The sequence below is a fragment of the Orbicella franksi genome, chromosome 5 (assembly GCF_964199315.1).
Source record: "Orbicella franksi chromosome 5, jaOrbFran1.1, whole genome shotgun sequence".
NCBI classification, from domain to species: Eukaryota; Metazoa; Cnidaria; class Anthozoa; order Scleractinia; family Merulinidae; genus Orbicella; species Orbicella franksi.
The window spans coordinates 7382762-7406761 of NC_138149.1; the positions used below are offsets into that span (position 1 = coordinate 7382762).

General features: G+C 40.3%; 3 protein-coding genes and 1 pseudogene across 5 annotated transcripts in view; 1 reads left to right on the forward strand and 3 right to left on the reverse strand.

The window, feature by feature from the left end:
• The window catches only part of LOC145488634 (neuroligin-4, X-linked-like), a 198055-nt gene that overhangs the window by 87342 nt on the left and 86713 nt on the right, over positions 1-24000 (reverse strand). The gene's annotated exons all lie outside the window — the stretch shown is intronic.
• On the reverse strand, positions 83-9668 carry LOC145488663 (tetraspanin-31-like). Of its 2 annotated transcripts, none has more exons than XM_081467585.1 (5): positions 9454-9668; positions 7650-7817; positions 6789-7010; positions 5438-5566; positions 83-1108 (listed from the first exon to the last, which is right to left on the reverse strand). In XM_081467585.1, exons 1-5 carry the CDS (start codon positions 9538-9540, stop codon positions 1046-1048), a joined length of 669 nt encoding a protein of 222 aa, XP_081323711.1. In that variant the 5' UTR covers positions 9541-9668; the 3' UTR covers positions 83-1045. The 2 variants fall into 2 exon arrangements, with proteins under 2 accessions (XP_081323711.1, XP_081323710.1); XM_081467584.1 differs by lacking the exon at positions 83-1108 and adding an exon at positions 1538-3937 and having other exon boundaries at positions 9454-9663.
• LOC145487178 (neuroligin-4, X-linked-like) lies at positions 11012-14661 on the reverse strand. The gene is made up of 2 exons (XM_081465905.1): positions 13435-14661; positions 11012-12405 (listed from the first exon to the last, which is right to left on the reverse strand). Exons 1-2 carry the CDS (start codon positions 14580-14582, stop codon positions 11781-11783), a joined length of 1773 nt encoding a protein of 590 aa, XP_081322031.1. The 5' UTR covers positions 14583-14661; the 3' UTR covers positions 11012-11780.
• LOC145487179 (neuroligin-4, X-linked-like) lies at positions 19875-22799 on the forward strand (annotated as a pseudogene). Its single transcript, XR_014049369.1, has 2 exons — positions 19875-21590; positions 22158-22799. The product of XR_014049369.1 is annotated as a neuroligin-4, X-linked-like (transcript).

Here is a 24000-nt window from a genome sequence, read left to right on the forward strand (position 1 = left end):
CCTGCCCCCTCGCGCTTTGCGTGCGTAATCACAAAGACAAATTTGCCACTAAATTGATGTCAGGAGGACGACGTACAACATCTTGTCATATAGTTTACTTTATTGATATTTATATTAACTACATGAACTTTTCACAAAAGTATATCAACGAGTGGCTGTCTTTTTGGACATACGACGGATGTCCATATCATGAAGTATAACGTTATCGTTATGCTAAATAAATATCTAGTCTTTGAAAAGCTCATTTTTACGTCTATAAATACGGTATATTAAATCTATCTACCCCATATTAAAATACACTTCAACGACCTAGTTTGGAATTCTCTTTTCTGTAGCAGTTTCAACGCTTCAATCATCTATTTACCTCTAAATGTCCTAACTACCCCATTCGCAATGTACAAATCTTACATGTATATGTACTGAGGGTGTACTCTATCTGTGACTTGAACTCCAATGGTAATAAATGATTTGAAGCTTAACCAAACCCAAACGTTCTCTCTTCTCAGTTTTAAGAAGGAAAAGAAACCCTTCTCCTTTTTTTGGATCGCTCCCTCGCAGACTCTTAGGTTCATCGATAATGTGCAACTTAACCCCGGGAACTTAACTGACCCTTGAAAATATGCGCGAACGATCCCCTGTCAACTGAAGGGTAGACTTAGCCTCTTCCATGTGTTCAGCATTGTGTTCAGTTAGTTAGGACGCAGCGCGCGAAAACAACAGCGAAGCGAAAAAAGAAGAGAGAGGCTTGGTACATGGTGCGCCGCGCTTCCATCTAATTCTTTTTGTGCTTCATTCTTCGCGCTGCGCCCCAACTAACTGAACGACTGGAGGAGGCTAGAGTAAACTAAGATGAATCTCTTTGTACGCTTTTACTGAAATCCCAGTCATTCCTTGTACTCTACGAAATATGCGAACTTTATTCCACGCCTAGTTGCTTTCAGCAATAATCTTACTACTTAAATACTAGCTAAAAAGATTCTATTCCTGTTAAAAGATTCTTCTCGGTGGTTGTCAGAACAGCCCGAAGCTCGGAACGTCACCTGCCTCAGTCAAAATAGAGTTTCTGTTGTCTGTTCCGCACACGTTTCGTCAAACACAGACCCAAGAGCTGAAATTAAATGAAATACATTTAGGATAAGCTATAAAATGACGAAGTTGTAGGTCCCAGAACTTGTTTTATGAGGCGACTGATTGATTGATTGATTGATTGATTCACTGACCGATTGACTGATTGCCTGGTAAATAATTTGTAGTTCCAAGTTTCTTATGGGTGAGGGTGGTTCTTTCTCTTTTGGGGGTTTTTGGTGAGGTTGGAGTTCAATACCCACGCCCATCCGGTAAAAAGTACATCCCAAACCACCCCCGTTCTATTTTATTGCTGCCGTCACGCAATACTACTCAAAGGCGCTTACGTTAAGTGAGATTGGCGTTGTGTGACACGTCGCGAGACGCTCTTATGAAAAGGCAGCACGCCTTTGTGAAACGAGGCTAAACTCGTGAACGAGCTTCTATCAATCCCCACCACAGTAATTAGGTGAAAAAACACCAGGTACGTTTCATATTATTTTAATTTCAAAGCTAACTTGGAACTCACACACAGTCATATGCAATTTATCCAAAGAAGGCTTCTTAATGTACATAAAAATATGTTAAAAGGCTATGTTCTCCCTTAGCAATTAGGTCTAATCTTGCAAAATGCTGCAAGGTATAAAACTCGGTTGATTTTTTTCGCAATAGTTACTGTTAGCGTTTTTTAAAGAATTCTAAATTACTTCTAGTTCACTGAAATGCAATAAATTAACAATCAACCAATCCTCCGCAGACAGTGATGCTTATACAGCTCATCAACTATTACTTTTGAAAAGAATTTCAAATATAGTGTGGCTAAGATCATTGATTTAACAAGTAAAGAAAGAGTACAGTTAGATACAACTTGAGCAAAATTTAAGGGAAAACAGTATTTCAGCATGGTTCCTCAGTTGAAATTGCCTGTTTTCCTGTTCCTATATGCCCTGGACTAACTGTGTAATTAACAAATTGACGTCAGTTTTCATGGGTCTGTCCCGTTATTGATCATGAATTTCGTCATAACATTGTCAAAGTAGCTGTGGATCCACGAGGCGATAGCCGAGTGGATCCGCAGACTACTTTTACTTAATTGTCAAATTGTCTGCTCTCTCTCGTTGACGCATCACATAAATTATAAATTCATGTGTCTGTCCGCTTATTGACAATAAAAATTAACCAATGAGTGCACAAGAATTTCTGCAGTTATCGTAAAATAAATAATTGATCCTGTGATAACACTACATGTATTTTGTATGCCACAAAAATCACTAATAAAAATGTTCAAAAGCTGTTTATGCATGCGTGTAATCTCACGTTAAGTGATCTTCAATGTTCTTAACCTGGAGCATACACACATAACCCTAAAAAGGGTTATAAGCTTCTGTCTAAACTTGATTATATAACTGTTTTTAGATGGATAGAGTTGTACAAAATTCATATATAGAGTACATCAGCCATAAAGGTATCACAACATTTTTCCCTCTATTGACATATTTTCCCATTTTCAAAAAAAAACTAAACAAAACAATATGCCAAACTTAACACATCCTAATATCAATTTGGCCTTGGCCTTTAGGGGAGTAAAACAAAAGAAATTGTTCATCATTTCCTCAAACAACTTTGATATGATTTCTTTTGTTTTATTTTCCTAGGCTTCGCAGCCAAGCTAATTACTGGCACTTCAACACACTGAAATAGCTAGGCTTCAGGGCAGAATCACAGATTTCTTGAACCCAGATTACTCGAACCTGAAGATAATTTGCAACAAAATCTTCTTTGACCGATTTTTGTTTATATATATATCACAGTATTAGAAGAAACTGATATGAAAAATATATCACTAAGCTGAAGAGCTTATTACTACCAATAAGTTACAGTGCAGGGCATGACGATTAAAACTAAGTGCTCATGCTGTCTAGCTAATTGTTCCTTAATTAAAGGGTTTCTTCCTATATATACATTCAGTAACTCAGAATCCAGCTGTTCAAATCTGTACTTCAGGATAAGTTCCAACTTCAAATTCACTCTCACCCAATAGACCAGTTTCGACATATTAATATTCAGCCTAACACAATAGACCTCAGCACAAGACTCTGGAGAATAAACCCCACAAACTCTGTAGTTATTCCTCAGAGCCTTGTACTGAGGTCTATTGTTTTAGGCTGAATTTTAATATATCGAAATTGGTCTATTAGTAATGGTAGATCCAGGATATATCCATACCTCCCACACAGAACTGATTTTGTCTTAGACTGCACCCCCACTGCCCCGCCTCTCTGGAAATTCCAATTAAGCTTCATACATGTCTTTAATTTTTTTGATCTTACAGAACCCCCCCCCCCCCCCCAAGAAATTCCAATCCCTTCCGTGGGGGGAGTGTGGTTGGATATTTTCTGTAACTGCACAATCAATCTCAATTTTTTTTTCTTCAGCATTTAATTCTGAACAATGTGAACACTGTTAAACATTGAAGAGAAATATGTTTTAAAAAGCATTGATACATCACTGACCAGTTGCTGCTTATCAGCTTTTGAACAACTGGAATCAGATTTTCATTAAAAAATTGTCAATTTTTTATTAAAAAATGTACTTTTTCTCGAACAATCTAATTTCAATATTGAATACTGTAATCCCTTCTACCTATCTGGTTTGGTGTATATTTTACATGCAGTTCCATTATAGCCATAAACCGATCTGTATTTTACATATATTTAAAGCAATTAATACATAAAAAGAATAAATGTAGAATTAAAGAAAGAGGCACATTAGGTCATTAAGCCCAACACCCAAAGATCTATAGGAAAGCACCAGGATTAGCACGAGGGTCCTTCTGATTCCTGTAGCGACAAGCCATGTACACACCAAAGAGCTGCGAGAGATAGAAATAAGACAGGAAAGTTAGACAGATTTGAGGAGTAAAGATGTTTGATTTAACTTAAGATAGAGTCAGGAATTAAGAACCTTTATTTAGGTGTCAATACAGTTTCTAGAGCATGATCTTCACTGATTAGAGACATATTGTAAATTATCAGAATTCAAAATTCTAAAATCTAAAGTTCCTCATATGAATTTTCCAAGATACAACTTGGTATTATCATCTAGCAAATGCTACCTCAGTATGTGTCCAGGAACTTACATAGTTTATTACTGGTACATTTGTAATTGTTGTCGAGTTAAGTATTATTCTCAGTTAAGTATCAGTCTTTGTTACGTATTAGTAACAATATCATATGTCAGACCTCACACGCTGTTCTTTTGCGATAGTTGTTTTAGACAAGAGAGCTTATTGCGAAGGTCACTGCGTTTATCTTGTGACTTATGTATTCAGGCGTCAGAGAGGGGACAATCGGTAAGCGTGTATTTACTTCCTTGTCCTTTTCGTTGCATTTCTTGGTCAATTGTTGTATTATTAGATTTCCTCGCACTTGGGTATTTTAATATGTATTCATGTTATGTAATGGTTATTTTAGTTTTAGTCTTTAGTGTCACTTAGACTAGGTTTTTTGATTGTAAATTTTTAGTTTGACGGTTTTGGACATCAAATCACGATTAATACGAATAAATCACATTGGAATCATACTTAGTCTTTGGTGTTTGAAATCAGTACTTTGAGTGAAGTCCTCGTAATCTGTGTATCTTTTGCAACATTCTGACATTGTTACGATGCCTGAAGCTACAATATTTGCTAGAAATATCTTTTACTTCCAGTGCTACCTAGCCTTGCCTACCTTAATTTACTATCTAACTAAATTCACAACAAAACCACTTTCTTTATAAACATTGAAGCCCTTTGACTTTTACCTCATGGTCTACTAAAATTAATGCATTGTGCATTTCTGTTATAACTACAAACAAAGTACTACTTCATGTAGAACATTTCCCTGAAAATAAAGTCAGGTTATCATTTATTCAAACACGATTTTTGGCAAGTTTTTAATGGTGATAAGTGAACAAAGATGGTGAATTTTAAGCTTGGTGATGGAATGTGAAAGGTAAATTGATCAACATGATGTTTGGTAATGGGTTCGATTCCTGTCAGGGATTCAGATTTTTTTCTTTCTCCCACACTCATGTCATGTTGATCAATCCACCTTTCACAAGTTTTTAATGATCTAGACCCTGGGAGAAACACTGCATGAAAACACTGGAAAATCTAGCAAGTGCTGTCAGTGGTGCTTTCTTGATCAAGTACATATTTATATCACTGGTAGTTATAGGAATTAGCCCATTAACTTTTTAATTTGCTGTTCAAATTTGAACTTGAAAACAGATGATAGACAAGCGAAGTGGAGCAATAACAATATAAAATAACAAAAATGGTCATTCACTGTCACGATAAAATTAACATGGTATAAGTGCACATACATACCAAAGTGAAACTGAAGAACAGACCAACACCTCCAGCTACTTTCAGCAGATGGTTCACAACATCTTCTAGCTTATTGTAGCATGTTTCACAGGTTAGACATTGAGGGCTTTGATTAGTACAGCACTTCAACTAAAAGAAATTTTATGCAAGAGATCAGATTACTGGTGCTTGAGATCATTTTTTTTTTAATTTTTTTCCTCCAGAAATATATTAATATCCAAACCTCTCCCATAAAAGGGTTTTTTAGTTTAAACCCGATCCTCCCAACCCCTACTGGAAATTCCCATTTTCAATTGATACTCTCCTTTACAAATTGGATCATGTGTACTAAAGGGATCCACAGTCAAGTGTTGATTGACAAGCTAGATCAACCCTCGATAAACACTCAGTCAACATCTTGAATCATCAACACTTGGTTGACAATAGATTGACACTCAATCGAGAACTTGATTGACAGTCAGTCAATAGTTGGCAGAGTCTCGACCGACTCTCATGTAATGATTGACACTTGATAGCCTATCAGCAAAAATTAGTTGACTGTTGACCAACTGTCGATGGAGAGGTTGATCAAGTGTAGTGTTGATTCAGATGTTGATGTAGTGTCGATTGTGGGTATTGTTTGACACTCAACCGTGGATGCCTTCAGAAAACATGACCCTACAAATTTTGGCTTTTGATGTACCCCACCCCCTCACAATTTTTGTTAACCTTACTTGGGGTGAGTATGGATATTTTCTGAAACTGCACATTGCAGTATTACTGTATTTCTGTGTCATCATGGTTGGCACCCGTGAAGAAGAATCTGACACTCAGGAGAGCCAGACATGAGGAAAGGGGGTTACATGTCTCACATAGTTTTACAAAAGTTTCAAGGCCTTCCCTTTTTCATGATGCTTCTTGTAAATCTTGATTTGTTTTGTTAAGCCGGATATTCTACTTTGGTTAGCAGAAAAGATCCTTAAGTAGTTCACTGGCTGACAAAGTCTTGAAATTATTTACCATGATGCCAGGGGAGGGGCTTTCTCCCAGAAAAATTGAGTGGGGATATGTAGCCCGCTTTCCAAAACCCTTACCCTGTTTATGACTAAAATCTGTAATTTTCCCTACCCTACTCTGTATTTATGACCTGACCAAAAATTCGATACCCTATCTACATTTGTATGACTGTTGTGGCACCTACACAGTTGCCATAAACATAGTTTATGAAAGGCTTATGTTGATGGTCTTATTGATAATGTTGAAAAAGTAGCTTCTTCTAAAAAAACACACCCAATTCAAGACTGGAATGCAAAACCATACACTGTTTCTGACTGAAACTGCAAGATGACACTAAATGGTTTCTTGTACTTACCTCATCGCAATTTGGGTGCCCCATTTTAGGATCATTTGGTGTTAAAGTCCTATTTTTAAATCCACAACAATCTTTAATCTCTTGAATTTCATTTTTCATCTTATCTGACATCCTACTCCATCCAGCCTCCATTAGTTTAGACTGCTGCTCATGAGAAACTGCTATCGCACCAATTGAGACTGACATTTGAATAATAAAGAGAAGTGCCATAATGATCATATACTGATGGAAGAGTTAAGGATTAAAAATATCATTTTTGATAATGGCAATGTGTGGTTTTGGATAAAAACCATACCTACCCCAAGGAGGGTTACTGGAAATTGTAAGGAGAGAAGGGTTTCAAGTTTTTAAAGAAAAGCACAAGCCAAAACTGGAATTCCCAGAGCAATGGCACTGTGCAAGGAAAAAACGTTTCAGTTTTGGCTTTCAGGCCAGCTCCATAATTTTTATGATGCAGCACTAATCTCAAAGCAGTCTCACTAATCCCCAAAAAGTTTGTTTCCCACAGTACTTCTGTAATAATTATTTGAATTCCCTCAAAAATTTTCCCAAGCCTTGCAATCTCACTTACCCATCTGAGAGACAGAAACCACTAGCCCAACTGGAAAATCCTTGTGCCCAAGGCTACCAGACAGGACTTTTTTTGCACACTAGGATGAGAGTTTCAAACCAAAAACCCTCTGTGGGAGGGATATGGATATTTTATGGAACAGCACGTATATACATGCAAACACCAACATAAAGTTCTGATACTGTAATGTAAGAGGTACATGAACATGTCGAGTCTTATGTGATTACCCTTCTGTCATCTAACAATGACCATTAAGGTAAAACATAAAATTATTGCTATGCAAAAGATACAAAGAACAGAATAACTTGGCTGTGTCGTATTGCACCAACAACTCCCATTATAGCCACAAGAAGAAGGAAAACACCACATGCTATCACTCCGCCGAGGATCGGTAAACTTGTAATTTTAGCTGACACTTTGGCATAAACAGCTACACATATCAATACCAAGGCTATGAACTGTAAAGAGAAAACAAAAATAATAATTAAAGAAACATTTTTTTGGAGACCTCTGGCTCCCTCCCTACTCAATTTCTAATTATGACTCAAAACAGGGTAGGTATGGATGTTTTTGGAAACACACATTATAATCACATAATTCAACTATTTCACATCCACGATTGAAGTACAGTGAATTAATCCATATATTTAAGAAGATAAGACACCTTATATTAAGAAGATACAATCCCAAACATTGTTCAACTTCATTCGGTAAAATGAACCCACCTCTCTGCTAAGCTGACCTTAGTGAGGGTCTCCCAGGGGTTTTGGGGAACAAGGGAACATGATCATTTATTCCAAGGGAAAAAGGAATATTTTTGGGATTAATTTGAGGGAACAAGGGATATTTCTACAAACAATTTAGGGAACAATGGAATCGACTGATAGGGAAATAGGGAGAAAAAGTGAAATTTTCAAGGGATCAAGGGAACTTGCGACCTCCCCACCCCCCACCTCCCGGAAGACCCTTGCTAATGAGGGTAAATGCTTTTAAATAAAATTCTTCACTGTATAAATTCTCCCTTATTCTTACTGATTGCTGAATATTTCAAAATTTGGGTCAAACAAGTTTTTGTTGCGGCACATTTACACAAAGAGTGTATATGACCTCAATGACGATTTTCTTTCTACAGACGTAACCTTTTTTTAACAAAAGTGAACCATCTGAGGGAGGGGTATGGATGTTTGAAGAACATTATTAGTTTCCCTGCATTCAGCCTTTTAACAATGTTTTTACACCAAATAAAACCAACACTGCAACCATTAGCCCTTGTCAGGAATATCAACACCCCATATATGCAAAAATACAATAGTCATCTAAAATCTTTAAAATTTCTCTCTAGTTCAAGATATTTAACTTCATTTACACTAAAAGATCTGGATGTTAATGTAAACAAAACACTTCGTTGAATATTTGCTTCGTTCGTTTTTTATTCTAGTTCCAGATTTGCAGTAAAATCTAGATCTAAGATAATTTATTTTAACAGAGAAAAGGGGAAAACTGTCGATAAAAATTGGCTGAAATAAGTACGACAGTTTTTTTTCTAATTTCTCAGCAATAAAAATAAAATAAACCAGTAATTAAGCTGGCCTGTCTGGATACTAATTTTTTATTCACGAAACGTGGACTTGAGAGCTGCTCTTATTTCGATCTTAGAATTTACAAAAAAAAAAAGCTCATCTACTGATTAAAATGAATTATACGGCCCTGAAACATTGGGCGTTCGAAGAACAACTCTTGAAATTCACCTTGCAAAAAGCTTGGTTAACTGATCGATAAGTCTTTATTTATTTAAGACGGCTAGCCTTTTGCTGCAAGGAACTGCAGGTTAATCAACGGCTATTTCCTTTCGTACACGAAGTTTCCCTTTGACTTGTTGCACGAACGATGACTTAAATCCTAATATTTTTGCCTCAAATCCCTAATCAGATCTTGAAACGTACTGGGATAACATCTCTGGGAGATTTCCACAGCCTTAAACTGTCACGTAAGCTTACAAAAGCCTTGGAAAACTCAATTTGCCAGTTCAAAACACCTCGCGTATAAAGTCGCTTCTTTGTCTCCCAAAATTAAAAGACTTATAAGTGTACTTACAATATAGAGACTGTTGAGAGCCACCAGGACATTTTTTGAGCAGAAATAAGCACAACTCTGTGCTTTGGAGTATTTAGGGCTGTACATCTGGAAAATGCAAAGAATATCTGTCGTCGCCGATCTCGTCGCCTATTAAGTGGATTCTTTGGTTACATGCGAAAAAGACCACCAGCTTAACGATCACGTGACGAACAACATCGCAGCCAATGACGTCATGGCGAACATATATTTTTACGGGGAGGGGTGGGTGAGAATGCCAAAACGACTCTACCTGCCTCTGCAAGTTTTAATGACATAAATTTCATGTGAATTTATTATTTAAAAAATGCACTTAAATTTAAATGAAAACACAAATAATTACCGGTTAACTTTAATAGCAACTGACTGCGATAGTGATGGAGTTTCTGGCCCGGGTTGTTCGAAAGGTGGATAACGATATCCAGCTGATAAATCACTATCGCGGTTTGTTTTGTAAACACTGATCCACTTGATAACGACTTATCCGGTGGATAGCGTTATCCAGCCTTTGAACAACCGGGACTGAAAAATGGTGAGTTTGGGATAAGGTAGGGATTTTTGATGCCTAGTCTACAGAAAAGATGGCCCAGATAAGGCTCTCAGAGTCCCTAGCTCCCTGCAGCATAAACCGGCCCACCGAATTAAGAGGCATTTAACTTCGCAAATCTAGTGGAGACATGAAGGGAATGGTTGGTTGTCATCTAATCGTAACTGGTATCTACCGGCACATTTTATGCCATTTCTTCATTAACCGAAACCGCCACAACTTCCAAACGAGTGGAAAGCGAACATCCACCTGCAATTTGGAAATAATATTACGTTTCTGCCGATTGACAAAACCGATCAAAGTGCCGGTTACATTCAAAAAGTTAAATTCAACTTCAACAAGACCAAGCAAGCTGCGAATGCCAGCTGTGTTTAACATAGCCGGCGACCAGGCTCACCTTTGAGTCACGCATGCGAGCTGTGAAGAGCAAAGCGATCCGGCGGGAAAGACTCTGGTGAAGAGGCGCCAAGAAAGTGAGCCTGTCTTGATCTCTGTAATTTTTTTATTTCTTCTTCGCCTGAGCGAAGTGAAATACCATTGGTCGAAAAGCGGGAAAGGCGAGAAAACTGTCAATCTATTATGTTTGATGAGGAGCGATTTAAATAGATCCTCATGGAGTCGGTCATTTACCGCACGTTCTCACAAAAAATAAGTCGTTAACATTTGGAGTCAGAGGGAGAGTTGAGTGCGCGTATTACTGATATTTTAACAAATTTCCAGTCTATATCTGGGTAAATTTCAAACTAGCTAAAGAGGGAGCAGGAAATAGCACTTGTCGATCGTGTTGCCGACTGCATATAGAAAGAGCTCGATTTCGCTCTCGCAGCTACGCCGCGCGCGCCTGTGCTCCGTTCTTCAAGATAATTGTTCAAGAAAAATTCAAAACCCCTATACTTAGATATAACGATGAAATAAATACATCATGCAAATTTGTTCTGACAAAGGAAAATCGCAGTTGCACAAAACTTCGATCAAACTGAAATTAGTTTCCATTTCTACTCCCCTCTGGATGAGATGCAAGGCCATTGCAGGGATTAAGTTCGCCGGTACCCATTTATACACCTGTGTGGGGAGAGGCACTGCGAGAGCAAAGTGTCTTGAACAAATGCACAACACAATGTCCCTGACTAGGGTTCCGGGTTCGAACTTGGACCGCTCGATCCGGAGACGAGCGCATGAAACCATCGCGCCTCCCACACAATTAAAAAGACTTATTTCTCATTGAGTCAGGAAAAAAATGTCAACGTCCGTACCACCTGTACCGGCCGTGTGACAACGGAACATAAGAAAAAGTGTAAAGCTTTCGAAAGAGAAACGTTCCTCCTAAATTTTTGTTTCAAGCAAAACGAATGTATGCTGTAAATAGGATTATTGCATGTTTATCATTCATTACAAAAACTATTTATGTATTGAACTAAGCTATTTTGCGTCGAAAACAACATTAGTTTTAGTAATAAATAGTATCACATGTACAGGACAAATATAATCCAGTTATTTTGATCACTCTTTGGCTTCTCCTTACAAAAAGTGCATCGTGTTGAAAATTCCTTCAGTGGAACAACGCAAAAATAACGCCGAATACAACCTTAAGAAATACTGCCATGGTAATGTCAAAGCTAGCACCGCTGGACACTTCGAATTCGTCTACGGTATCAAACTTTACTTGTTATATGGTAATCAAAAGTAACTCGGGATAAATTAAACATGGTAAAGTTATTATTCCATCCCTCTTTGGCTTTTCAAAAACACATTGAAACTTCCCTCACTGGAACAGAGTAAACATAAAGACGAAAGCAACCTTGAGAAACATTGTCATGGTAATTTTATGGCTAGCACCGCTGGACACTTTGGTATCAAACTTTACTTGTGCCAGTTTAGGATAGTAATCATTCCAGAAAGCCATTCGGCGAGGAGCAAACACCGCCGACATCTTGGGATGAGCGTCAACTCGCAAGTAAGCTCTGTGACTGCTGTTGTACTTCTCCCACGTAACACCGCTGACTGGCTGGGATGTTGGATCGCCGTTCTTAGCGAAGTTTGTGTACATTCTCATGATAAACAAACTGACGTTTCTATCGCCTGCATCAAAACCTAAGGAAATCACAGGGAAAAAAGGGAGTCCAAAGTCGTAAGGCACGTTATCAGCATGGACCACACCCATCCACTCCTTGTTCTTATTTCCTATCGTTCTGCGATGTGCAAACTCGTACATGTACACGGGAGCGACTTTGCTATGAATATCAGCAACCTCGTGACTTGGTGCAAAGTAAATGTAATCACCGATGAGGTCCACAAGTTGGCTTCTCAGTGCGTATTTGTCGTTTTTGTCAGGCCATGGTGTGTACATAAACTGCAAAGCCTCCGCGATAAGGTCGGCGTTGTCTTTTCTGAGACGTAAATAATTTGTTGTTAGTTATGTCATGTTTAACGAAAATGAAATCGGCTTCTTCACCGAGAAAGGTTTTGTTTTTGTGGGGTAGGTACCATATCATGTGGTTTAATTGATAACCAATCAAGCCAAAGATTTCTTAGGGATAAGGGACAGGAAGAACTTGAATAGAGAAGGAGGTTTTCTATTGATTGACTGATTGACTGATTGACTGACCGACACACTGACTGACATAACCGACCGACTAACCGACTGACTAACTGACTGACCGACTGACTGACTGACTGACTGACCGACCGACCGACCGACCGACCGACTGACTGACTGACTGACTGACTGACTGACTGACTCACTGACCGACTGACTGACTGACCGACCGACCGACTGACTGACTGACTGACTGACCGACTGACTGACTGACTGACTGACCGACTGACCGACTGACTGACTGACTGACTGACTGACTGACTGACTGCTACCTAAACTGGATCGATCGATAGACCAATCAGGTATCGGTAGATCAATAACCAGTCTTTAGGCATAAGCTCCTCCTGGAGGTTTACTGTTGTCCTCCCCCATACACCCGTTAGATTTCGACTTCTCCCTGCCACTTTAATTTTGTTTAAAACCGTGATTTATGATTGGTAAGATCATCTTCCCAAAACGTCACAAGGGTCCCCGGGAATACTCCGTTATACGGGCTAAATAGGTATGTGCCGCCGGCCCTAAAGAAAAGAGATTTTGACCATTTTGGTCTGAAACAGTGCATGTTTTTCCAGTCTCGCTTGGTATTGGATATTGTGCAAATTTGTAGCCTTCTCAAATGTTTATGCAAATAAAAGCCATTTCTGGTTAGTTGTGGTCATATTAGAGCCGTGTACTAATTTTAGAGGTCTAAAACCCCGGGAGTCTAAAACGGGGTATCGATTTTTGGTCAGGAAAAATCACATGATTCAGGCCGCTCATCCCCACCAAAAACTTTGGGGAGTAGGGGCAAGGGCTTACCCAAAAGCACACTGCCACTCACCTGCTGTTCCGGGCGTGGACAAGCTTTGTTAAAAATTCCTCGAAAAATGACGGACTCACTCCATCGTCCACACTTTCCGCCATCCCAAAAGACGAGTTCGCCATGAATCCAAGAGTTGTCCCTCCCTCCTGACTGTTGAAACTGATCATCAACTTCACTTTCTTAAAATCTCCTTTATTTCGTAAATTCTGAGGCGTATCGAGAAGAAAATTCTTGTCTACCACTGGCGCCCAGCGCAAATATTCATAGAACTGATAAGTTATCGAGTTGGAAGCATTCTGTATTTCCTCGCCTTTCTTACTGCGTATACAGGCAACCATTGCGCTGTGGTCGCTTGTAGTACAATCCAAGTTTTGAGCAAGCTCTTTAGCAAAACGGAGTCCAAAGGAAACCGGCTGAATTGCAAAGGGGCTCAAATCCACACCACTCTCTGCAATGGCTTGTTGAAAGAGACCCTTAGATAGAGGCGACAACAGATGCAGGGTTACACTTGTCGCGCCAGCACTTTCGCCAAATATGGTCACCTTGCTGGGATCCCCTCCAAAATGTTGAATGTTCTCTTTGACCCACTTCAGAGCCTCCACTTGATCCAACATTCCAAAATTCCCAGGGGCCGCGGAATCCCCGGTCGTCAAGAAGCCAAAGGGACCGAGACGATACTGGATCACAACTATCACCACCCCGTGTAGGGCTAAAATGTCGCCGGGAAATAAGACAGCAGTTCCGAGCTCGTAAGATCCACCATGAATGTAGACCATCACAGGTAAACTCGCACTAACATTCGGAGAGTAGACATCGAGATACAAACAATCCTCGCTGAACGAGAAATTTGGATCGAAGTACTTTATCAAATACTCAAAGCGTTTATCTTGCCAACAAACGTTCCCATGCTTCTTCGCCGGGCGGACGTTCGTTTTCCACTCTTGTGGCGGTTCTGGCGCTTTTAGTCTGAGCTCTCCAACCGGCGGAGCGGCGAAAGGAACGCCAAGAAATTTGCTGACAGACTTGAACGGACCTGAAGCACTCGGGTATGGAACTACAAGACCTTCGAACTCGCCGTAGTTTGTGGACACTATTATTGACGTGACCAGAGGCAAAAATGCACAGAATGCAAAGACCCTTTCCCTTATTTGAAGGGTCGAAATCATGGTTCTGCAGTCCAGTGGAATACTTCAGTCCTCAGTTTTGTTTGACACGCGCAGATATTGCACCCAAAAATGTTGCTGCAGCTACCTAGAGGAAACAAACTACCGTATATCATGGGCTGTTTGTCACTTGAGAAGTTGATCATGAGACACAATTTGATTGATGATTTGATTATATCAGATTACGGTTTAACAACTCCTTTGCTCGTCAAGCTAAAAAATTTGCAGTACACAGTTTGCGAGGCAAAGGGTTTTTTAATATTTTGCCTTTCTAATGATTCTTCGTTTACTGTTCATGTTGTGCACAAGTTTCTGTCCCCGTGACGCGCCCTTTCGGGGGAAAATCGCATGTGAAAAGTTCGGCAATGCTCGTCGTCTCGCGTAAGGGAACAAATCAAGGATTCTGGTCCCACTTAGGGAGTTCATGACGAAAAATTTTTTTAGGGTTAACTCTAAGAAATAACAATAAAAAAGACAATCTTATTTCCGTTCTTAGGCCCGATCCAGTCCGGTGGTAAGTGGGTCTACTTGGGTCCACTACCGCGGGCTCCTTTCCTGAACGGTGGAAGCCTACTCCGTCCTTTAAAAGATGCCCCTAAAAGTGGTATCTTTTAGGGGTAAAATTGCTAAGATTGGTCTCCTTTAGGAGTTTAATTCAAATTTTCCTACGAGCATCCCCGATACTTGGGGGAGGACTTCCGTATAAAAAGACGGGGCTAGGGGTGTTAGTCAGAACATTAGGGGTTATGGTGGAATGGTACTCTAAAATGGACCAAAAAGTTTGTTTAAATATGGTGAAGAAAGATCAATTGCGTGCGATTGCACTCATGAAGAGAAAATAAATTTTGAAGGCTTTACTGAAAATGGCTGCTATGGCAACCAGTGACAGCCTTTTGAGGTTTTCTTTTATAGCATTGACCCCAACAGTTCCTGCTCTTCTACAAAACAAGATTTGATTTTCAAACAAGCATATCTTGGAAGTTTCTGTTTCATGCTATGCAATAAACCAAAGTTTTGACAGTTAACTCTTGTTTTCAGTGCTTTCTACAGGCCTTATTAATTTGGAAATAACTTTATTTTGCGCCAAACTCAGTGAACATGTTATCTATTGTCAAGTGACAGAGGTTAAAATGTTGTGATTTTTTTTAGCTTAGTACATCAGGACACTATTGGTCTTTGATTACCCCAAGTTTCATGGATTTTTCTTATGTTCAATACCTTCCAAAGTAGAAATGTTGGCGTGAAGTCAGTTGGTACAAAAGTAGACCTTTAAGAAAAATGCATCTAAAGTTTCTTACACGACGGATTAGGCATATAACAAGCCAAACATTCTGGGGGGGGGGGTGGTGCAGATGGGATCTCGGGGTGGGGGAGGCGTAATGGTTATTCTATTTTGTAAAAAGTTAGCGGAGTTGTAGGAAATGTTCCTTTTGATAAATGAATGAGCCTGTGATGGTAAATTAGACAAAGCTTTCCCCAAGTAATTGTACCAATCGAGTTGTGCATCTCTATACAGCTTTACTATAACGTAGCGTTCATATATGTTAAAATTAATCTGTAGTTTTGATCATGTTCTTCCTGTAAACAGCCGTTGCTATGGCCCGGCGTTGCTACGTAAAAAAAATTTTAACTACTGTGTAGTTTCCCTAGAGGTAAATTCGGCAAGATCGTTTCAAAATGTTTTTAACAAGTGTTTAAGGGCCCTAAATCTTGTATTGCTGGTTTTCAGTGTCACGCCATTCAAAATAGATCAAAATAAAAATCAAAACCGTTCGATAGATAAAGTCCAGAATCTGGGAAATGAAAGAAGGTAAATATGCAAAGACCCTCGCCAAGATTCTGGTCACATGTATGGGCACCAACATGGCGGCTGGAAATCAACAGAAACATCTGTTACTGAGTTTTGCTACAAAAGCTTGAATTTATCCCTCGAGAAACTCTAAAACATTAAAATAATACTTTTTCTAAGACATGAAGTGTGCAGACAGCCAAATTCCCCAAAATAAGTCACTTTTTTAACCATCACGACAGCTCTCTAGGCCGTCAAGTAAATGCCGTAGTTTATCACAAAACCAAGAACCCATTCGGAGCGAAAATTTGTATGAATATTAGTTTTCAGCAGCTCTTAATTAAGCATCATTAAAGTAAAATCTCAGGAAGATCAATAGTTTTGTAGTTTGAATTTTAGCAGGAGCCATAATCAGGGACGGAGACCGTAAGCGCGCGCCATTTCTAGTATTGGGGTTGTCCCCATGATATGGGACAATAATTCTATTTTTAGAACAAATTGCGCCATCGCCTGCGGCACACGCGCGTAAATGCTGCGAGGGTTTTTGCGGATGTCGAGCGGGGGAAATAACGTCCGAAATTCCCGAAATTTTTCATGTTTTTGGCCCACAACTCAACGCGTTTACGTCTGTTGGAATTTTGCTTAAGTATTTTCGTCGTAAGCTGCTCCAGTTTGAGTGAAGTAAGACAGTGTCGAATTTAGGTATGTTCCGCTTTAAGCTTAGATATATATCGCTGACCAAGTTGTGTTCCGACGGATGCTTCTTTTACATGAGCTGTACATTACTCCACTTTAAATTTCACATATGTTGAAGATTAACAGCTTTTCCATTACACAGCAAAAAACTAGCTGGATATATTTAGATATAGCAGAGCTTTAAGACTTCATAGTTTCCCAGCTCCTCTTGCCACACGCTTGCGAGGAATTTGCCAGTCTATCGCGACCGAAAAGTAAAACAAAATAATTGCTAGTTTGAGTTTCGCCTAAATTGTAAGCAACGCTTGATGTTTCACCAAGGCCCAATAACTTTACGTCCGTAGATACTGCTCAGTTTTATTCGTGTAAAAATCCAGTAAATTCTCTGTTGTCGATGAATGAGAGCGCCCGCCGATGCGTGGTTTGTACAGTCAGTAAATATGACAAATTGTACTTCCGCCGCACTTTCGTGTTAAAACGTACATCGAACTCAAACAATAACTCTATAGTTTTTAAATGTGTTTAAGATTGATAAATGTTTGAGAACATATTAAAAGCTAAGCTGAAAATATGCGAATAAAGCAGAAATAATCAGCAAAGTTACGATGACGCTTTCTTTAATCAACTTCGAATAACGATTTCGATTTTGTTGATCAACTTCAAAATATCAAAACTTCTTGCCTATTTTCATTTCCGCAGTGTAAAACTTCACTATGCTTATGTTGAAGAAACATACATGATGTTAGTAGCCTTTTTTGCGTTCGTGAAATTTGTTGCAGCATCTCAGCACAAAAGATAACGAAAGAAATCTTTGCCAAGATTTGTTGAAAACACCGACTCGGACTTGAAAGTGCACGAGCTGCACTATGCAAATGAACTAATTGTACGCGTCAGACTTTCCTTTCAAAAACTTTTGCAAACTCGCCAAACAAGCAGAAACAATGAGAAACCATCAAAACATGTTTTGGTTATGATTAACCATTGTCCGAGAAACTCACAAATCAACTCGATACCATAGTAGAGAGTTTTCTTGCTATATTCTTAAGTCAGAACAAACGCAAAAACATACGCGTAAGCTTACAACTAGCGCGAGCAGATCTTATTATTCATTCCCAGCGCGAGATTGAAGTCTTGTTTTCGACCCTGAAAACCCACCTTTTCCGTTGGCTCAGAGCATAAAACTACATATAAGCGCCCTGGTTCTTAGTCCCTGCCTTATTCCCTGCCATCGCTGTGAAAAATACGCAAGAGAATCTCTCAACTCTCACCATTTGATCATGCAACGTGACAACATTCACGCGAGAATCGCCGACATGTGCGTGAATCCGCGCGGATATATGACGTCAGGATGGCGCAATTTGTTCTAAAAATAGAAAAATTGTCTCATATCATAGGTGCGCGCGGATCCCAAGACTTACGGTCTCCATCCCCGATTATGGCTCCTGATTTTAGTGACGTCATGTGAAAACCAGCTATTTTTTTAAAACATGGAATTTTCCATGTACATCGCCATATTTTTGGGTATGTACCCCGGGGGTGGGGGGCACTGCCATATATGGGCTATATAGGTATGTGCCGCTGTGAAGGGTATGGTTTTCAAGCAGTTTACTCTAGGATAGGGTATATAAATCAGAGCGTTTGGGTCTAGAATAGGGTATGATTTTTCACAAAACTGACTCGCTGGTTGAAGATTTTATCTAGACTAAGGAAACCTGGAATTACCACTCAAAAATATAAAAAAATCAAATCGGCAAGTTTAAATTTATGCAAATTAGCCTCAACAGTGTCGATAGATGGGGGGATTTGGGGAATTTACTCTAGTATGGAGTAGCAAAATTCAGCTGAACTAGCTCTGGTATAGGCTAAGGGTTCCAAGGTCCCAGCGGCACCTCCCCACCCAGAAATTCCCAAAGTACCCCCTCGGGGTATGTACCACCTTAAAAACTTTAAAAAGCAGTTCTGCTACCTCATAGGCTGTTTATTCTCAAAAGGTCCCCAGCGGGAGTGTTTGCGGTACCTTTCAGAGTATTGAGCTAAAAAAGCATGTGACAGGCGATAATGTACATGTGTTGAGTTTTAGAATTGGTACCTCTTCGGTAGGGGTGAAAAAAAATTTCAAGCGACGCCCACAAAACAGGATCTTGCTACGTCCAAGAGATTATCAAGATAAGAGAGTGAATCCCCCATATAGGTCCTCTAACTAAGGTAATCCCTCCCATTATATTTTTAGACATGATATCCAGCTCTTCCGCGAATGTTACTCGCGCGTTTCGTGGATGTTTTTTGTGAAGGATCTGTTTATGTTTCGCTCCGTTTCGTTTGAAAGCGAAGGAAAACCTTCCACGCTTTGGGGATGTCCTCTTTGAGGGTTACGACCTGGGCTGCGCCTGCACTCCCTTCGCACAGCGGATTTATATAGTGAACGTTGAAACCTCTGCGTAGGCGCGGCGAGTAAGGGAACGTAACATTTAACAATTATTGGACGAGGTTGAGCAAAATATCGTGATTTGCCAGTGGCGAGCAGATCAACTGTTTGCCAAAGCCAAAGACGGAAACAGTTTTTTTCATTAAATGATACTGACGACTTTAAAAAATACAGTTGACTGACGATAACTCGAACGTCTAAGGGAAATCAGGAAAGGACTGAGTGTCACGAACAGTCACGCGTAACAATTGTTATGTAACATTTAGTCACGAAGTTTTGGTTTTGTTTGTACAGATCGTACTTGATGTCAACTTGATTTTCCGTTTTTTATATTGTGATTAAATTACTTGTATATTTTACGACACGTGTCATTTTTTTGGCTCGGACATGGTTTCGATAGATCAATAAACGAATTCAAATTTACGACTGTAGTTACGAGTTCATAACACTGGGTTATTGGGAGTTCGAGTTATCAGTAGATGGCAATAACTAAACTGAGACGAGGTTTCCCTCGATGAAAACATCGAGTTTCACGTGAATACAAAACTGTCTCCCTCAGGACGAGTAATTTTGTGTAATGATGTAGCCACGGCCCATGACCTGAAGGAATGGATAGCCTGTTCCAGGCTTTCGGTCAGTGGGGTGGACAGGCTAAGGAATGAAACACGTGTAAGCAATGGTTGTAAGTGTGAGTTAGCGAGAGGCTCGAGTTATCAAGGGTTCGAGTTATCAAGGGTTCAAGTTACTGAGAGTAAAATTGCACACTTACACGGCACTGACATAAGTATTAGAGGGCGATTAGGAACGGGATAGTTTGATCTTCGCTAATGATAAGCCTGCGTATAGACAGTTTCATCAGTCGTCTACCGTCATCCTGCGTTCTGTGCGAAACGAGTCGAAAGAACTAGTTGATGCCTGCAAAGATTAGCCGATAGCTAAACAAAGGAAAGCGATTCTTGTTGACTAGAACGCCATGATTTCCACAGCACTCGTCAGGATCTTTGCATTCTATGTCTCCTTGCCTCTGGTAACGTCAGTAACAGTGTCTACAGTGTACGGTGATGTCGAAGGTCTTGTGACTTCGTACCCGAATGCCTCGGGTCCGTTCAAGTCTATCAGTAAATTTCTTGGCGTTCCTTTCGCCGCTCCGCCGGTTGGAAAGCTCAGACTAAAAGCGCCAGAAGCACCACAAGAGTGGAAACCGAAAGTTCTCCAAGCAAAGGAACACGGGCACGTTTGTTGGCAAGGAAAGTACAAAGTGCAGATGATAAAATACTTCAATCCAAATTTCTCGTTCAGCGAGGATTGTTTGTACCTTGATGTCTACTCTCCGAATGTTAGTGCGAGTTTACCTGTGATGGTTTACATTCATGGTGGATCTTACGAGCTCGGAACTGCCGCCTTATTTCCTAGCGATATTTTAGCCCTACACGGGGTGGTGATAGTTGTGATCCAGTATCGTCTTCTTGACGACCGGGGATTCTGCGGCCCCTGGGAATTTTGGAATGTTGGATCAAGTGGAGGCTCTGAAGTGGGTCAAAGAGAACATTGAACATTTTGGAGGAGATCCCAGCAAGGTGACCATATTTGGAGGAAGTGCTGGCGCGACAAGTGTAACCCTGCATCTGTTGTCGCCTCTATCTAAGGGTCTCTTTCAACAAGCCATTGCAGAGAGTGGTGTGGATTTGAGTCCCTTTGCAATTCAGCCGGTTTCCTTTGGACTCCGTTTTGCTAAAGAGCTTGCTCAAAACTTGGATTGTACTACAAGCGACCACAGCGCAATGGTTGCCTGTATACGCAGTAAGAAAGGCGAGGAAATACAGAATGCTTCCAACTCGATAACTTATCAGTTCTATGAATATTTGCGCTGGGCGCCAGTGGTAGACAAGAATTTTCTTCTCGATACGCCTCAGAATTTACGAAATAATGGAGATTTTAAGAAAGTGAAGTTGATGATCAGTTTTAACAGTCAGGAGGGAGGGACAACTCTTGGATTCATGGCGAACTCGTCTTTTGGGATGGCGGAAAGTGTGGACGATGGAGTGAGTCCGTCATTTTTTAAAGGATTTATAACAAAGCTTGCCCACGGTCGCAACAGCAGGTGAGTGGCAATTTGCTTTGAAGTAAGAAAAAACCGTGATCATGAGTAGAACTTCTACATCTGCTCAGAACAATCCGCGCGTTGTTAGAATGGACTATAGGTGTTGATGTGTTCTCTATCTTGAGTGATTTAACAGTTAAATAAGCCGCTAGGCCAAACGATAGAGCGTGGAGACGTGATGGCCCCATGGTTTCTGCGCTCGCCTCCGGATTGCGCGGTCCGGGTTCGAGCCCTGGCCGGAGACATTGTGTTGTGTTCTTGGGCAAGACACTTTACTCTCTCAGTACCTCTCTCCACCCGGGTGTATATATGGGTACCGGCGAACGTAACGCGAATGTAACCCAGCGATGGACAATCCAGTGGGGAGTAGAAATACTCCTATTGTCGCTTCATGCTACTGAAACTGGGATAGGTTCCGGCCTGATGATGCACTTGGCTCGTATAAAGACTTATTTACCTACCTTAAATGATAGAGCAGACAGAATACCTGATTCGCTTCTCTCCCTTGGTAAAGAAGCAGGTTTCATTTCTGTCAAACAAGCTAACAACAAATTCTTCGCCTTTTAGAGAAGACAACGCCGACCTTATCGCGGAGGCTTTGCAGTTTATGTACACACCATGGCCTGACAAAAACGACAAATACGCACTGAGAAGCCAACTTGTGGACCTCATCGGTGATTACATTTACTTTGCACCAAGTCACCAGGTTGCTGATATTCACAGCAAAGTCGCTCCTGTGTACATGTACGAGTTCGCACATCGCAGAACGATAGGAAATAAGAACAAGGAGTGGATGGGTGTCGTCCATGCTGATAACGTGCCCTACGACTTTGGACACCCTTTCTACCCTGGTCTTTCGTCAGATTTTGACGCAGGCGACAGAAATGTCAGCTTGTTTATCATACGAATGTACTCAAACTTCGCCAAGAACGGCGATCCAACACCACAACCAGTCAGCGGTGTTACGTGGGAGAGGTACAACAGCAGTCACAGAGCTTACTTGCGAGTTGACGTTCATCCCAAGATGGCGGCGGTGTTTGCTCCTCGCCGAATGGCTTTCTGGAATGATTACTATCCTAAACTGGCGCAAGTAAAGTTTGATACCAAAGTGTCCAGCGGTGCTAGCCGTAAAATTACCATGACAATGTTTCTCAAGGTTGCTTTCGTCTTTATGTTTACTCTGTTCCAGTGAGGGAAGTTTCAATGTGTTTTTGAAAGCCAAAGAGGGATGGAATAATAACTTTACCATGTTTAATTTATCCCGAGTTACTTTTGATTACCCTATAACTGTTGCTGTGTTCGCAGGTCAAGATATAAGTAGTTTTTCTAGTAAATGATATATACTACCAATAGTCCAAAAATTTTTATTATTGTACATTGAACTCACTATCTCTTTTCTGATTGGCCGAAAGCGTACAATGAATTTTCGAAATCAGCGCCTCTGACGTCATCTAGCTGCTGATTATACAATAATCAAGTCAAGAACACTCAATGTCATGGGTAATCATGTCATGTATGACCGCGGTGCATGATTTCTAAGGGTAATCATGTCAAGTTCGCGAACTTTGTGTTGCTTGCCGTCAGTGAAGAAACAAAAACATGACTTACATTTCTTTTTTCGTTCAATGTATAATAAAACAATTATTAGATTCAGTTTTCGTGATATCCAGAATAATCAAGATCTCGATCAGGGTTATCAGCCCCAGCCTTCAGCTTCGGCTGATAACCCCTACCTCGACCTTGATTATTCTGGATATCACGAAAACCTCATCCAATAATTGGTTACAACATATACAGCTGGATTAATTTCTTGGCTTAGCTGCAGTAGACATAAAGGGAAGACCATGAAAGCACAAGAATCCACGGTCCCATTTCGCTGTGTCATTGACTTTGTTAGCAGGAAATGTCAGGGTTAGCCTCGACCTAAAAAATATTCGCAAATACCGGCGGGAAGGTGCCACAAATTTGAAAATTAAACAATACACAGAGCTGTAAACAGGTCATCTTCTCGCTGGAATTTGTGTATATTTTACTTTAGGTCGAGGCTAACCCTGTGCAAATGCGTTCTCAGTGCTTTTAATCAGCGGTCATGGCGAATTCGAAACTGGACTATTGATTGTTACATTTGCAACTTTATAATCCAATAAAAGCTTTATGAAACAGAAACAAATGATATTTTGATTAAATGGTTAAGAAATAACCATCATCTGTTCGTGACTACCTTATTTGACCAAAATCCTGGGCTTGTTAGCAATTAATCCACGAATGTGCGTTGGATATAAGGGCCTGTTTACATGGAGGGAGGGTGCCCCGGCTAACCGGGCTACCCGGCTAGAAGGGTTGACACATAGCCCGCCTTTACATGCAACTCACCTAACCGGGACAGTGAGAGGGCTGCGTGGGCTATCTT